The sequence below is a fragment of the Eurosta solidaginis genome, chromosome 4 (assembly GCF_040869045.1).
Source record: "Eurosta solidaginis isolate ZX-2024a chromosome 4, ASM4086904v1, whole genome shotgun sequence".
Classification (NCBI taxonomy): domain Eukaryota; kingdom Metazoa; phylum Arthropoda; class Insecta; order Diptera; family Tephritidae; genus Eurosta; species Eurosta solidaginis.
In genome coordinates, this window is record NC_090322.1 from 277,690,325 (window position 1) to 277,707,465 (window position 17,141).

General features: G+C 34.5%; 1 protein-coding gene across 1 annotated transcript in view; it reads right to left on the reverse strand.

Annotated features, from left to right (window-relative positions):
* The window catches only part of sni (SDR family oxidoreductase sniffer), an 86,060-nt gene that overhangs the window by 24,011 nt on the left and 44,908 nt on the right, over nucleotides 1-17,141 (reverse strand). Inside the window, exons 2-3 of the mRNA XM_067778460.1 lie at nucleotides 8,719-8,770; nucleotides 2,807-2,997 (exon numbers count right to left, since the gene is read on the reverse strand). Of these exons, the coding sequence (XP_067634561.1) occupies nucleotides 2,807-2,997; nucleotides 8,719-8,770 (243 nt within the window). The remainder of the gene's footprint in view (nucleotides 1-2,806; nucleotides 2,998-8,718; nucleotides 8,771-17,141) is intronic.

Here is a 17,141-nt window from a genome sequence, read left to right on the forward strand (position 1 = left end):
GTTCGGCCTAAATCTCCTCGAAGGTAAAATCGTGCCAAATATTTTTTTTTTTTATGAAACAATGCACAAAATTATTTCTTAGCAAAACCAAGGTTGCCGGGTGAGTTTTTTCCTAAAAATCTTTAGGAAATAGTAGTGGAAATTTTTTAAGAACTGCGCACTTCATTTTACAAACGAAATTTTTCTTAAGCATACGGCTCTTAATAATGTATTAATAATAATCCTCTTAAGGGGTCTTCTTGATTTTGGGTCTTTCTTACATCCACCTTTTTTCATATGAAAAACAGTTTCACTACACTATTTCAAGATGAACTGTATTTTAGAAAGAGCTAATTAGATTTTAGAAAGCAAGCGTTGGAATTTAGAATTGTAAATTGGAATTTTTAAAGCGATATTAGAAAGTATTTATTGGATTTAGAAAAGGGTGAAAAGATCAAATTCATCTTTTTAAAATCCGTTTGACCTTCTCTAAAATCGTTTTTTTTTTTATCAATTTGAAATAGTAAAGAACTGTCATTTGGATTCTAGAAAATGCTTATAAAATCCAACTTACTATTCTTAATTATAATTAACCGTTTCTGAAATCCATCTGGAAATGCTAAAGAAAAAAAGCTTTCAAAAATCCAAAAGTCTTTTAAGGGAATTAAGATAACATTATTACAGTAAATGTCACTCACAAAATTCTAAAAACTTTTAGTAAATTGTTTAGACTTTTCACGAAAATTGATCGATTTTTCCAAGGAGTTTTAAGCTTCCATTTAGATTGGTAGTCTTAAACACTGATATGTACATATATTTTTAAGAAAATTAAGCCAATCTAATTTAGGTTTAGCCAAAGTTAGTGAAAGCTGCATAGTCCTGTTTGACGGTGAAATTTGTTTAACGAATATACGTACATATATACATAAGTAAAATATATTGATTTTTCAAAACTGCACTTTTCGCAGAGATTTGGATTATGTATATATGGAGCTACATCTCCAGTAAAAATTTAAATGTGTTAGAACCAATCGCAACGAAGTTATAGCACTTTTAAAATGCTATATCTTCATGAAGTGAATTTAAAAAAAAATGGCTTTTGCTTCTCCCGTAAAATTAAATTAGTTAGAGCCATATATGGAATACTCCTATTGCTACTATTAGCTAGGTACACTCACAAACATCAGAGTGCCGATATATTGCTGTTTATATGTTTTTGTTTTTTTATTCAATAATCGAATGTACCTAAATTAAAATTTTTTTCTTGTCACACTTATGCTGCTACAATCACAAAAATTTTGTGGACTCTCTTGTTTTGATTTCTAATTAAAAACTAATTGCGAGCATTTTCTATTAGCAATATAAGAATATTACATACATATATACATTGTGGAGTACCTGGGCGACCGAGCGACGGAAACGTTTCGTTGTGCTGGCAACGTTTCTTTTTTTTAATTTCGAATAGGTGGCAACCTTAAATGGCAACCCTACTCAAAAATGTCCCAATTGTAATGCGGAGTGAAATATCTTTCGAATAGGTGGCAATCCCAAATGGCAACCCTACTCAAAAGTATCCCTATTGTAATGCGGAGTGAAATACCTTTCGTTTGATACCCATATCGGCATATTCCATGCAATTTTTTTTTTATTTCGAATAGGTGGCAACCGTAAATGGCTGCCCTACTCAAAAATGGCCGTATTGTAATGCGGTGTGAAATACCTTTCGTTTGATACCCATATCGGCATATCGCATGCAATTTTTTTTTATTTCGAATAGATGGCAACCGTAAATGGCAACCCTACTCAAAAATGTCCCCATTGTAATGCGGAGTGAAATACCTTTCGTTTGATACCCATATCGGCATATCTCATGCAATTTTCTTTTAATTTCGAATAGGTGGCAACCTTTTGAAACATTCTGAGTGGCAACACCTAGGTAGAAAGTCTTAGAAGGTGATACATTATCTCTGTGCCAAATTTTATTTAAATCGGTTGAGCCATTCCCGAGATTGTTCGGCTATACAAACAAGAATTGCTCGTTTAAAGTTATAAGATAAATCATATCCGTCAACTGCTTGACAGATGGCGGCGCATACCTTCGCCTATCTTCAGCGGGTGATAGAAAGACATACAGGATGAGAGCACGATAGACACTTTGAAAATCAGGTAATCCATTCTATATTTGTAATTTTGACGTCTATGCAGAAGTTATCACACTTGTCTTATCCACAATGATTACATATATAGTTAGAGCCTTTGTGAATTGATCTAAATATAAATAATAAATAAAACAATGATCTGTATAAAAAGCACAAGTAGATATATAAATATAATTATATGCCATTTTTTAATTAATCATTTCGTAAAAAATTTCAATTGCTCCTTTTTAAATTGGTTCTGGTATATGCACCTGTAACCGAGTATTTTAATTTCAGAACAGTCAGTGCTTATAAGCGGCACTTTAATATAAGCACCCCCACTTATAAGCACAGAATCTTGTGCATTTATAGCAGTGCTTATATCCAGGAATTACTGTATTTACATTAGTTGTTCTTTTAATTTGGCCGATATGACACAATTTCAAAAAAATTGCATATTTTTGTTATAATTTGTAAGTAATATAAATCAAAACCAAGGAAAACAATTTTTAGTTTTTGCTCTCTCTGTTGTGGAAGGCATTGGGCAGCTGCAGGTAACGCAGTTTTCTCCAGTCACTGCTACGACTTCCGCCTTGGCCTTCGCATTTCAAATATACATATGTAACAACTACATATTCATTTACAATATAATATACAATTACAGTACAGTTTGCTTATAAAAAAAGTACCTTTGTCAGCATTATAGGCGCAACGGTATTGATTTGCAAAGCTTGCATTAAATCATCCAGCTTAATTGTTGTTATTCGAGTTGATTTGGGAGCAAAACCAGCATTATTGAATAAGACATTTAGGCCTTCATCCTTCACCATCTCATTTATTTGCTTTGTTAAGTTTTCATAGCTATTGAAATTATTCAAATCTAAAAAGTAAATTAGCATATTACATTACGCTGTCTTGTCTCCCTCAAAAAAGAAGTTAATTTTTTCCACCTGGGTTATAAAATTTAGGTATGTTTAGACTTGGGGCGATCTAAAAATGTTTGTAAATAAAAAAATGTTTGCTTCAGTTGGGAACACCTACGAAGATCAACATCAATTAATTAATTAAAATATACATATAAATACCTATATTGGTAGGAGTCTTAAAGCACGCCAAATTTTATACGTCCGGTGAAAAGTTCAATAATTCTAGTGATCTACCATAATATGCACAAATATTAAATATAAGAAGTAAACTATGTAGTTTAAGTTCGGATGTAAATATGGTTGTTCCGATACGAATAATATGAGTAAATTTTTTTTATTTTGCTTCGACAATTCACCCTAATTTGTATTTTAAGATTTCCTACATTTGGCAATTTTGAGTTCCCATATAAAAATGCTTCAAAGCATTGAAATAATTTCTGAGTCTTCTTAAGAATTAAGCGTATCGTAAGGATCTGGTCTATACTGCAATTTTCAGGTCTGAAGCTGCGCTTAGAAGGTCCAATATGTTAATTGACTTTGGACTTCGGTCTTTTTCGTAAAGGAATTCCGCAACTTAACATGTATTGATCGGTCAAAAGTTATGAGTAACTCAACTAATGCGCATAAATTTTGCATAGACTTTACTGCAATTTTATTTTTCGTTCACCAAAATCCAATCTACATATCTATTAATATTGTGGCGAATTTTAGCATTTCGATACATCACAACAGTAAGCAAGCAGCCCCATACATGTAAATATCAAAGCAGACAGCCACACATACATGTAAACAACGAAGCTAACAGAAAGAGAATATTTCACATATATACATGTAGGCAGCTGCTAAGAGCAGAAGTCATTTTATTACTCACACGTACACACGCACACAACTCGAAGGCAAGCGTGAATATCAGAAACGTAAAGGAGAAATAAATAAGCAGCTGTTCACGAAACGTCTAGAGCTTAGGAGAAATATGTGAACGAGGCAACAGAGAGTATAAAAGCAGCGCAAGCTGAGGAATAATGAATCAGTTTGATTTAAATAAAATAAATAAATGTAAGGCGCGATAACCTACGAAGGCAGAGCTTCTCTTCCAATTTGCGTCGTGCTCCTTTTCATTTTTCCAACAAATTGTCGATACAGGATGCACTTGTTCTATGCCGACTCCGAACGGCATGAGTTTTCACTGAGAGCAAAATTACACACGCAGTGTTTGCCAAACACTGTCAAGGGACGGCCCCGCTTAGAAAAATTTTCTTTTTTTTTCAGTTTGATTTAAACACTCTATTAGTGAAGTACGTGATAATTGTAACTGTGAAGTACTACTCCCAAAGTAGTCTAAATAAAGATCGTCTTGCTATACTGAATATTAGAGTTATTTATTCGGGAGTTCAGAGATTGGAACGTTAACAGAACCTGCAAAATAATCGGGAATTTCCCAAAAATTCGTTACAATATAAAATGAAGTACCTACACAGAAGTTGACCGGGCAAACCTGCCAAACGGCTTTACCGATTTTCATGAAATTTTCAATGAGCATAGATTTCAGTCACGATAATTTTTGTTCAAAAATTGTTTAAAACTATGCAGGAAAGGAGTAACACGCCTTTAAAATCCTACAAAAAAACACACACATCAATAATGTCACTTTGATTCCCCTACTGTGTTGTCTAAGCACTCTTTTCTCTCTTTGGTACATGTCTACAAGTGTACACACGTTGCAAATCAAACTTATTTAGTGAGCTTCGTTTATTCATTTCGTAAGCAGTGCTCGCATCAAACGAGTTTAATTTCTCATTAACGCCCCGATTCTCCTTTTAGGCAGTAGCCACGATTAGGTACTTTTCTTTCTTTTCACTCAGGTAAAAATTCACAATACTGCCCAAAAATTCGCCACATTTTCGTTAGCCCCCATATAATTTTGAATTTACTTCAATGGAACTCTCACCATAAAAAATTACTCAGTCACTAAAATGTACCAGAACAATAACATTTCACCTAAGATATAATTTATGCTAGGCATTAAAAAGAAAAGTGTTGGCAAACACATTGTCGTTAATTATTGATGAAATAACCGACTAATCAAAAAAAACTCCTTTTTATAATAATATTAAAAACGGCTAGATATTTCGATCGGTTGTACAACACTATGTAAAATATATGAAAATAAAAATTGCTTCTCGCCTAGCATAGCTTATAGCGAGGACTCTGCCGTGAGCCTAACACTTTCAAAACTTATACAAAGAAATTCTATGCATTACTTCTCGTTTGGCACGTTGATATTTAAATCTCTCTCACCCAGCACCCCAGCGGGTTAGGGGGTCAGAATATACCCGTGGTAGGTATGCCTGTCGTAAGAGGCGACTAAAATACCAGATTCAAGTGGCTGTGTGGCGCAACCCTTCAGGTTGTCAGCGCAATATACAGCTTCTCCAAACCCAATTGTCGACCTCACCTATCCGCGGCGAATCCTGTTTCACGACAGACGAGGCTCTGGCGACCCAAGCTCCTCATGGAACTTGGGGGTGGGGAGGGAGGGATGATGGCCTGAAGGTTTAATGTGGCCATATAAATCGTTCCCGAGATGGTCGGGCTAGCACCTTAATGGTGCTGTGTTACCGGAGCGTACCGGATCGGTATCTGGCAAATGACTATCACAACGATAACACTCCCAAAAGCCTTCGGGGAGCAACCTTATCACTACAACAACAACAACATTTCAAGGAATTCCAGGACTATTGTGGTGTTAAGCCACGCAAGGTAATTGAAAACTAAGTATCTCGGCCCAAGAAATATTTTAACTCGAAGACAGAAGGAAGAGATTTGATTTCGGAAGAAATGTTTTGTATAAAATTATTCCCGTAGGTGCTAGCAGAACCCCTGGGGACTGGGATCAAAACTCACACTTACTGAATCTAGGCTCTGATATGAAGTTTAAACGTTAAGGGAAAAAGTATGCATTTATAAAAATAGCACTAACAAAATTGTCTAGTTTCATTTACGATTTACTGAGTTTTCCACATACATAGTTCGGCAACACCAGAACGCAAATTTTGAACCGTTTCTTACTAAAACCTAACTGCACTATACATTTTATTTCATTGCAATCAACAACATAACGCTAGAACCAAGAGCTTTGTGACCAAAACTAGGTTCACAATGTTTGGTTGGTGAAAGACATAGATAGACTTATCCTATGTCAAAATAAGTACCATTTTCGGTTGCATGCACATATATTTGTTTGTTCAGCTTGAATTAAAGGAAAGTTTTCACTATGTTTAGTAAAATTTCATATGGAAACATCCTAAAATTTTGTATTTTACACTAATAAAATAAAACAAAAATTTGGTCCTTTTTTCGATGAATTTTGGTCCCAAATTAAAACATGGTGTGGCAACGGTGTTCGCTTTACAGAAAATGTCTCGCTTGTAGATACGAGGTTAACGAATAAACGGGACGCTGTGTATATGCATATTATGCATGATAAGTTTCTACATATGTATATTGTAATTTATTCTGTGAAAGTACATAATGTAAACAAATATGTATAGCAAGAGGCAACACTTTTTTACTATTATCTTTACTTATTTTCGCTTACAATTCTTTATTTTTCAGTTTTGCCTTTTTCTATACAACAGCTGTTGTGTGGTTATTTCGATGTAACCACCTACTCTTGTGGGTAAAAAATTAGCCGGATACTTTCGCTGGTAGAATACCAAAAGGGTGTAAAAGTTGCCACATGATTTCGTTACCGTGGTGAAGAATATTGTTAGCACACTAGAATCGGGGCGTAAATATGAAAACAAAATGTACTAAATCCACTCACTGTCTGTATGCAGACATATATCTTCTATCTATAAATCTTATTAAACAAAGTCCCGAAAGCCCATTGAGCGCCCATCATTTCAGATAGAAAGCTCCGATTTTAAACTTGGATTTTTACATTTGAAAGCTTAGCTACGTTAGATGGCCATTTTCAATATAATTTGAAGTTATACATTGATATATTATAGGGGCGTGTGAAATTGCCAAAATGTAATAAAAAATCATTACATTTTTGTTTACGCAGTTATTACTCAAAAACGGATAGATCGATTTTATTTCTTCTTTGAAGTAAACCTTTGAAATATTTACCTTCGTTCTGCATCAAAAATATAACTCTATTTCCTTCTAATATGAGGAAAATTGTTTAAACAAAAGGAAAATGTTTTAAAAAAATGAAGTGCGGGTGTTTGTTCGCTGTGAACTGTTCGAATAAACTTGCTTTGAGTGGGACATTCACAAGTTTATATCGAATGATGAAAAAATCCAAAATTCGCTAGCGTTCTTTAGCTTCGTTGGCGACGCAACATAAATGGTTAAGAATACATACATCTCATAAAAAATACTCTTTCGTTAAAGTCCTCAAACAAAAGTTCTATTTTTTGGTATTGGGACGAATGTTAGCAATTTCCATGCGTAACTGTGCCGCTAGTAAATAAATGCACAACAACAGCAAAGTAAACAAGCACACATACATGCAAACAGCGAAGCTAAGAGCGAAGTGATTATTTCACATACACACATATAGTCATCACCTAAGAGCAGAACCATGCAAAAAATCGTGCGATTAACCCCTAAAGAGATTGATCTCCGATTGTTTCTTTTGTCTTCATTTGGGTATAATTGATCCCCTTTAGTCGCTTTCGGGTACAGTTGGGATTAGTCAGTGTGAAATCTATGTAGCCCATTTTAAGAAATATTAAAAAGCCGGCAACGAAATGAGTAAAATAAAAAAGGTGATTGAATCCAATTATTCAAGAAATATGCGGAGCCTTATACCGAACCTAAATTACTAGGATTTAACGAATACGCCGGAAATAGGGTTAAATTTTCGAAGAATATTTTTTTATTCCTTTTTGAAAAGCGGGCGAAAAACTGACATTAAATAGATTTGGTGGCTTCACAAACCCTTGTATTGTGTTTCTGCCATGAAAAGATTCTCAGCAAAAAAGTCATCTGCCTTAGCAATTGCTTATTTCAATATAAACCGGAAACGAAAGTAAAACAATTTTAATTATTGTTTTATTTTAAACTGGATTACATCGGTGAGTATCATTCTACTACCATTGGGATTAAAAATGCCACTGTGCCCTATTTGAGTCCTTATTGAACCGAAAAGGGACTAGTCTTCATATGTCCCCATATGAGGTCAAAGGGGATTGGTCCTATCGATACCTTTCGGATATAAATGGGTACAATTAATCTCTTCATAGGACATGCTCAAACAGAAGGAAACAGTTCAACTCATACAAAGAGACTGGCATTGATTGCATATTCCTTACTTACACGCGCATCTAATTAGAAGACAAAAGTAAATACCACATACATAAAGGAGGAATAAATAAGCATCAAAGTCTAGACCCTTGGAGAAATATGAGAACGAGGCAACATATAGTATAGAAACAGGGCAAGCTGAGGGTAAATATAAAATTTCAGCGCAATCGGGAGACGCTTACAAAGCTTATATGAGGAATAGCACTATATGGGAGTGTGACTAACTAAAAATTGATCAATGTAAAAGGGTGAATAGATTTTTTTTAATAAATTCATATCACGGAATTGATCAATATTAACACTTTTTTTTTGAGTAAATATGTATATGTATATGTAATATGTTTGTTGATGTTAGATACCGATTTCCAAAATATGTATTGAAGGATTGATGGCAGCCAAGTCTTTTAATTCCTGAAATAAATGAGAAAATTTAACTGATTAATTTTTCTATATATGTAAATAGAATTATTTTAACACTTGACTCTATAAATTTACGAAACATATAAATTTATACTGTTACCAGTTCATTTAGATGAACGCTCTATATAAATTTATGTGCATTTTTTGTCAAACGCAAATTTTAAATGTAGCAACTCGTAAGCAAAAGCACATCTTTACACTAAAACAAGTAAGAACGGGACTGTCTTCGGCTGTGCCGAAGACTTCATACCTTTCATGAATGGAGCTGAACAATAATCTTATCCCGCTTGTAATCTCCGAATAATCGGATGTATAAGATAAGAAATATATAGTGAACAGATCTACATACCTTAACGATTTTTAAGATAAATATAAAATAAAAAACAGGTAGGTACTTTGTGTGAGGATCCAAAGTTTCAGGTTCTGCGTGTAAAATCTATGACTACGAATCACGTATTTCAACAATATATGACGTAAACGTAACTATTTGATGAAATTTGATGAATTTTGAAGCTTCTAGCCGTAAAAAGGGGGCAAAAATTAGAGTTTATATGGGGTATATAATATATATACCACCGATCTCTATGATTTTTTCAGACAACAATATATGCTATATACGTAAGCATATGGTGAAATTTGAAGCGTCTAGCTGTTAAAAAGGGGCAGAAATTGCGCACAGTTTCTTATCTGAACAATCGGTTGTATGAGATATATACTATATATACCACCGATCTCAATGATTTTTTCAGACAACAATATATGCTATACACGTAAGCATTTGGTGAAATTTGAAGTTTCTAGCTGTTGAAATGGGGAAGAAATTGCGCAAAGTTTCTTATCTGAACAATCGGTTGTATGAGATATATACTATGTATACCACCGGTATCTATGATTTTCTCAGACAACAATATATGCTATACACGTAAGCATTTGGTGAAATTTGAACATATCTAAACGATTTTTAAGATAAATATAAAATAAAAAAGAGGTAGGTAATCTGTGTGAGGATGCAAAGCTTCAGGTTTTTTGTGGTCTGCATGTAAAAACTATGAGTACGAATCACGTCTTTCAAAAATATATGACGTAAACGTAACTATTTGATGAAATTTGATGAATTTTGAAGCTTCTAGCCGTAAAAAAGGGGCAAAAATGACAGTTTATATGAAGTATATAATATATATACCACCGATCTCTATGATTTTTTCAGACAACAATATATGCTATACACGTAAGCATTTGGTGAAATTTGAACATATCTAAACGATTTTTAAGATAAATATAAAATAAAAAATAGGTAGGTAATCTGTGTGAGGATGCAAAGCTTCAGGTTTTTTGTGGTCTGCATGTAAAAACTATGAGTACGAATCACGTCTTTCAAAAATATATGACGTAAACGTAACTATTTGATGAAATTTGATGAATTTTGAAGCTTCTAGCCGTAAAAAAGGGGCAAAAATGACAGTTTATATGAAGTATATAATATATATACCACCGATCTCTATGATTTTTTCAGACAACAATATATGCTATATACGTAAGCATTTTCTGAAATTTGAAGTTTGCAGCTGTTAAAACGGGGCAGAAATTGCGCAAAGTTTCTTATCTGAACAATCGGTTGTATGAGATATATACTATATATACAACCGATCCCTATGATTTTTTCAGACAACAATATATGCTATATACGTAAGCAATCGGTGAAATTTGAAGCTTATAGCTGTTAAAATGGGGTAGAAATTGCGAAAAATTTCTTATCTGAACAATCGGTTGTATGAGATATATACTATATATACAACCGACCTCTATGATTTTTTTCAGACAACAATATATGCTATATACGTAAGCAATCGGTGAAATTTGAAGCTTATAGCTGTTAAAATGGGGTAGAAATTGCGAAAAGTTTCTTATCTGAACAATCGGTTGTATGAGATATATACTATATATACCACCGATCTCTATGATTTTTTCAGACAACAATATATGTTATATACGTAAGAAATGGGTGAAATTTGAAGCTTATAGCTGTTAAAATGGGATAGAAATTGCGAAAAGTTTCTTATCTGAACAATCGGTTGTATGAGATATATACTATATATACAACCGATCTCTATGATTTTTGCAGACAACAATATATGCTATATACGTAAGCAATCGGTGAAATTTGAAGCTTATAGCTGTTAAAATGGGGTAGAAATTGCGAAAAGTTTCTTATCTGAACAATCGGTGGTATGAGATATATACTATATATACAACCGATCTCTATGATTTTTTCAGACAACAATATATGCTATATACGTAAGTATTCGGTGAAATTTGAAGCTTCTAGCTGTTAAAATGGGGCTAAAATTTGCGAAAATATATATGTATATATATACTATATATATATACTATATATACCACCATATATATAGTATATATACCACCGATCTTTATGATTTTTTCAGACAACAATATATGCTATATACGTAAGCATTCGTTGAAATTTGAAGCCTCTAGCTCTTAAAATAGGGCAGTAATTACGAAAAGTTCCTTATCTGAACAATCGGTTGTGGGGGATATATACTATATATACCACCGATCTCATCAATTTTTCCAGGCAACAATACGAGCAATATACGAAAGTATATGGTGAAGTTTGAAGCTTCAATCTGTTAAATTGGGTAAGATATTACAAAAATCCATATACATAAATCTGAAAAATCGGTTGTATGGAGGATATATGCTATAGTGGTCCGATCCGGTCGGTTCCGACAAATGTCTAATCGGACGCCCAAATACACCCGCTCACCAAATTTCATCAAGATATCTCAAAAATTGAGGGACTAGTTTGCATACAAACAGACAGACGGACAAACGGACAGACGGACATGGCTAAATCAACTCAGCTCTTCAACCTGATTATTTCGGTATACTTAATGGTGGGTCTATCTATTTTCCTTTAAGGACTTACAATTTTCGGTTTCGTGACGAAATTAATATACCATTTCATTTTCATGAAAGGTATAAAAATCCTGAAATCTAGAAAAATAGATGTTAAAATAAGGAAAATGTTATATGATATTTCGCCATAGAAATCCTCTCTGCAAATAAAAACTGCTTTTTCTAAAAATGTGAGGCGTAGCATAACCTGATTAAGGTTCAGTTGGTTTTACTTATGACTATCAATAGAAATATGACGCGTCCAACGCTTTTATTTAATCAGACAATCAACGCCCTAGATTGATAAGGAGTGTGATGACTAGTACCTAGGACCTACCTAAATTATTTTCTAGCTTTTCGTATTATTATTATTTCATGTAAGTATTGTTTTCAATAAAACCGTTTAACATAAAAATTTTTTTTTAATATCTTATTTTCAAGTTTTTAGTCTTTATTTAATTGCCTATTATTTCTCATTCTATTTAGTTCATTTAGTGACTCATTATTACAAGGACTATTTCCTAACAATTTGTTACAACCTAAGTCCTCAATACATAATCCTTCCAAAGACTTTACTCGACTCTGCGCCACGTATGCTTGTCCCTCCTCCAACTCCAAAATATGTTGATGTCACTTCTACTGGACTGTATGCAATATTTGTTCCAAATATGAGCCAAATCGGGCATCATAGGTCGCTTTCTGTTCATGTATGTATTATGTGTTCCAAATATGGACCAAATCAAATCGGGCCACAAATACGATTTTTGTGAATATCTCGATCCTTGCGCCACCTAGCGGCGATTTTTTTTGATAGGTCGCTTTTTATTCGTGTATGTATTATGTGTTCCAAGCATGAGCTAAGTCGGACCACACATACGATTTTTGTGAATATCTCGATCCTTGCGCCACCTAGCGGCGATTTTTTTTTTCATAAGTCGCTTTTTATTCTTGCATGTATTATGTGTTCCAAATATGAGCCAAATCGGACCACAAATGCGAATTTTGCGAATATCTCGATCCATGCGCCACCTAGCGGCGATTTTTTTCACAGGTCGATTTCTATTCTTGCATGTATTATGTGTTCCAAATATGATCCAAATCGGACCACAAATGCGAATTTTGCGAATATCTCGATCCTTGCGCCACCTAGCGGCGATTTTTTTTCTTATTATTGCATTGTCATCGGGTTCTGAACTATATTCCAAGTTTCAAGCTTGTAGCTTATCGGGAAGTTACTTAAATTTCAATTACAAGATTCGTTCACAACGGCCGTGCGGCCTGCCTGTCAACTCAAGCTAAATAAAACCGTTTAAAAATAGAGAAAGCAGTGGCGTAACAATAGGGTGGCAGGGCGGGCAAAAGGCCATGGGCCCTCGACCCAAAAGGGGCCCGGGCCAAAGGCCGCGAGCTCAAACATATTTTTTTACATTGTACATGAGTATCATGGCTCAACTATACTCGCCGATTTTGACAATCTGAACAAAGGTATGTTGCTGCTGTAGAGATGAGCCAACCATATAGTTTAGCCATGCTGAGTATTTTATTTTATTTGAAAAGTATATTTTTATAAGCTCATACATTTTCAAGTTAATCGTTAAGCATATCCACCAAACTCAATTTTAGAGATGTACACGATACACAGGTTATTGATATGCACAATTTTTTTGGATATAATTCAACAAATTTATAATTTTTTTGAGCATAGTACCTAAAGATTAAATATTTTATAAAGTTTTATATTTACCCGGCGTACGTTGTAACTCCCGAGATCGAATTAACGTTGCGTTATTTTTTCTGTTTTGTTTGTTGATAATTTAGTTTGTTTTTCTGTAAATTGAATTGAATTTTGTTCGCATATCTGGTGAAATTTTCGTGTAAGACATTTTATTATTGTATCTTATTGTTTAACAGATTCTTATTATTATTAAGAAAAATAATCAAACTTGACAAAATTTTATTAGAGTAACGCCATCTGTTGGAAACAGAACGCAATTTCGTACGTATGTCATGCGGTTTTTCTGTAAAGTGGTATAAATCAGTTCTATTGTAATTTTGAAACATTTTTTGCAATTTGGCTTGGAAAAAAAGATATTTTCAAAATTCCGGAGAAAAAAAACGAATTAAAAAAAAACCTTAATTGAAAAAAAAAAATTTTTATTTAAAATTCTTAGTTCTGAAATATGAAAAACCTTCATCTTGATCGAAGGAACATATAGCCAAAATTTGGTGATGATTGAAGTGTGGGAAATACGTTTCCATAGGGAACACACATACAGAATTTGATTTTTATATATAGAGATAACGAAAGTGAGTGAGCAAATCAGATGAAAGAAATGAAGCTGTTTCACTGAAAAAGAAGATCGAAAACTACATTTTTTTTTTTTTTTGATGATGGATGTAAAGGCCATTTTGATGAGCTTTGCGAAAATGATCTCCCAGAACCGGAAAGTTTGTTCAAAGTGAACGTATTTTATCGAGTATTGGACATCAATATAAACCAACCAACTGGAATCAGGTTTTGTCCATTAAATAAAATTGTTTCAAGTTCCAATGATTTACAGCCTTCCACTTTAAAAGTTTTAAATGACACTGATCTGTTTAAAAAAGCTCTAGAATTTGTTGAGATATATAAAAAAAAGACATATCTGAATCATTTGCCACAGAAATTCTCAGTTTTAGTCCACTTCCAGAGACGAAATGGAAAAATCGCTTTGCTGATTTATTAATAATAAAAAATCATTTTATGTCTTGAAGCTTTCCTGAAGTATGCACTGCATTACTGTTACTTCTTACAACTCCTGTGACTACAGCTAATGTTGAACGATCATTTTCAAAACTAAAATTGATAAAAACCTACTTCAGAAACTCTATGAGACAAGACAGGTTATGTAACTTGGCTATACTGTCTATAAAATAAAATTCTATAGCCCGACCTTTAAACTTTGATTAAATATCTTATTAAAATTAAATTATTTTTATTTCATTATAAATGCATTCAGGTTTCCGCATTGGGCCAGCGTGGACTACAGATCATTTTCTCTTGTCTAAGGAGGAGGCATATGGCCATTAGTGGGATATATAACACGTGTTATTGAGTACGCTGTAAATCTCGAAGTTTATTAAAATTAAGCTGAGTACAACGTGACGTTTTTTATTGATAAGGTCCCATTAAAAGAATTTGCCACGGGCCCAAGATGGTATAGTTGCGCCACTGAGAGAAAAGTGTATTAAAAAAACTATATTATGTTATGTTATTGTGACGAATATTAGCATCACTAAGCTGATACTAAATAAATGCACAACAGCAATAAAGCAGCCACTCTTATGTAGAAGGCGACGAAGAGATATCTCACACACACAAATATGTAGTCATCAGCCGAAGTAGTTACTTACACATACACACGCATATGGGTATGGGAGAGGCGTGGACTACATATATACATTTATGTAGCTGGTAACTAACCACGCATGAGCTACAACTGTTCGCGAAATTACTAGAGCTTAGGAGAAATGGGTGGACGAGGAAACCGAGAGTATAAAAGTAGCGCAAGCTGAGTAATAGTAACTAATCAGTTTGATTTAAACACGCTATTAGTTGCGAAGTGAAGTATTATTATGCTACTCCCAAAGTAGTCTAATAAAGACCATTTTGCAATACAGAATATTGGAGTTATTTATTCGACAGTTCAGCGATACGAACGTTAGCAGAAGGTGCAGTAATAACCAGGATTTTCCCAAATTCGTTACATTATTATTATGAAGTGCATTGTAGATTAGTGTGGTACACAATGCTTTGAACGAAACGCTCATCTTGGCGTGCAATCGCAGATTTGTTTAATAAACAGTGGTTTTCGACCTTTTATTTAATTTTACATTTTTCTTTGCTTTTCCTTATTTTTCGTAACGCTCGAGTTCAAGGTGAGTGATGTGTAGTGCAAAAAAGGGCAAAAAATAAGTATGGTCCTTCGGGCCGGATGTGAATCCTCAGCCCAGCTGGTTTCTCCTTAAAAAAGATTACAGGAAATCACACCTAAATATAAGTAAAGAAAATCTATTAGATACAATTGTAGTTTGAAAGAGCAGCACCAAAGCTCTGGGGATACAATGGAATGCAATATCAGATAAATTCTCAAACACGCTTGAAGCAATGCCTGCAATATCCCCAACAAGTAAAAGACAAATTCGGTCATCAGTGACAAAGCTTTTCGACACCGCAGGATGGTTTGCGCCAATTATGATACAGCCCAAGATACTCATCCAAGAATTATGGCTACATGGAACTGATTAGGATGAAGTGATTAAACCACTCCGATTAATAAAACGGTAACAATTCGCAAATAACACAAGCCACTTATTAGTAGCAAAATGCAAGGACGCACCACCAAAAACCGTAAGCATACCACGGCTTGAGCTATGCGACGTACTTCTGCTTGCCAAACTAGTCTCAGCCGTTCAAACAAGCTTAGATCTGAGGACTCGAAAATTATATTTATGGTCTAATTCCGAAATCGTCCTAGCCTGGTACGAAAAACAACCCCATACATGGAAGACATACATGTCGAACCGCACAACCTAAATCATTGACCTAGTTGGACCAGAAACTTGGCGACATGTTGCCAGTGCTGATGACCCTGCGGATCTTGACACAAGAGGATGCAAACCCTTGCATCTAAGGACCACCACACTTTGGTGGAATGACCCCAATCGGCTGATAGTATCACTAGAAACATGGCCGCAATCCCCTGCATACAATATCATAGCCCCAGAATGCCGAACAATCGATGGTTTCCACAGCACCCTGGAGGATAACGACATCCTTGAGCTATTTTCGTCGTTCCCCCAGCGATAAGGGTAATAGCGTAATGTTTCAATTTGTAAATCGCCTAAAGAATAAGGTAAGAGGAATACCAAATAATACCAGTTATGCTCTAACACATCAACAGGTGAAGCGGCCAAAAATATCCCTAATCGAATTCACACAGAATCGATATTATAACAGCGAAAAGACACTGTTGATAAATTTAAGGCCGATTGACAAAAAGAGCTCACTTTCAGATCTTACCACTTTTTTAGACTCGCAGGTCGATTTCTATTCGTGCATGTATTATGTGTTCCAAATATGAGCCAAATCGGACCACAAATGCGAATTTTGCGAATATCTCGATCCTTGCGCCACCTAGCGGCGATTTTTTTTCTTATTATTGCATTGTCATCGGGTTCTGAAATATATTCCAAGTTTCAAGCTTGTAGCTTATCGGGAAGTTACTTAAATTTCAATTACAAGATTCGTTCACAACAGCCGTGCGGCCTGCCTGTCAACTCAAGCTAAATAAAACCGTTTAAAAATAGAGAAAGCAGTGGCGTAACAATAGGGTGGCAGGGCGGGCAAAAGGCCATGGGCCCTCGACCCAAAAGGGGCCCCGGGCCAAAGGCCGCGAGCTCA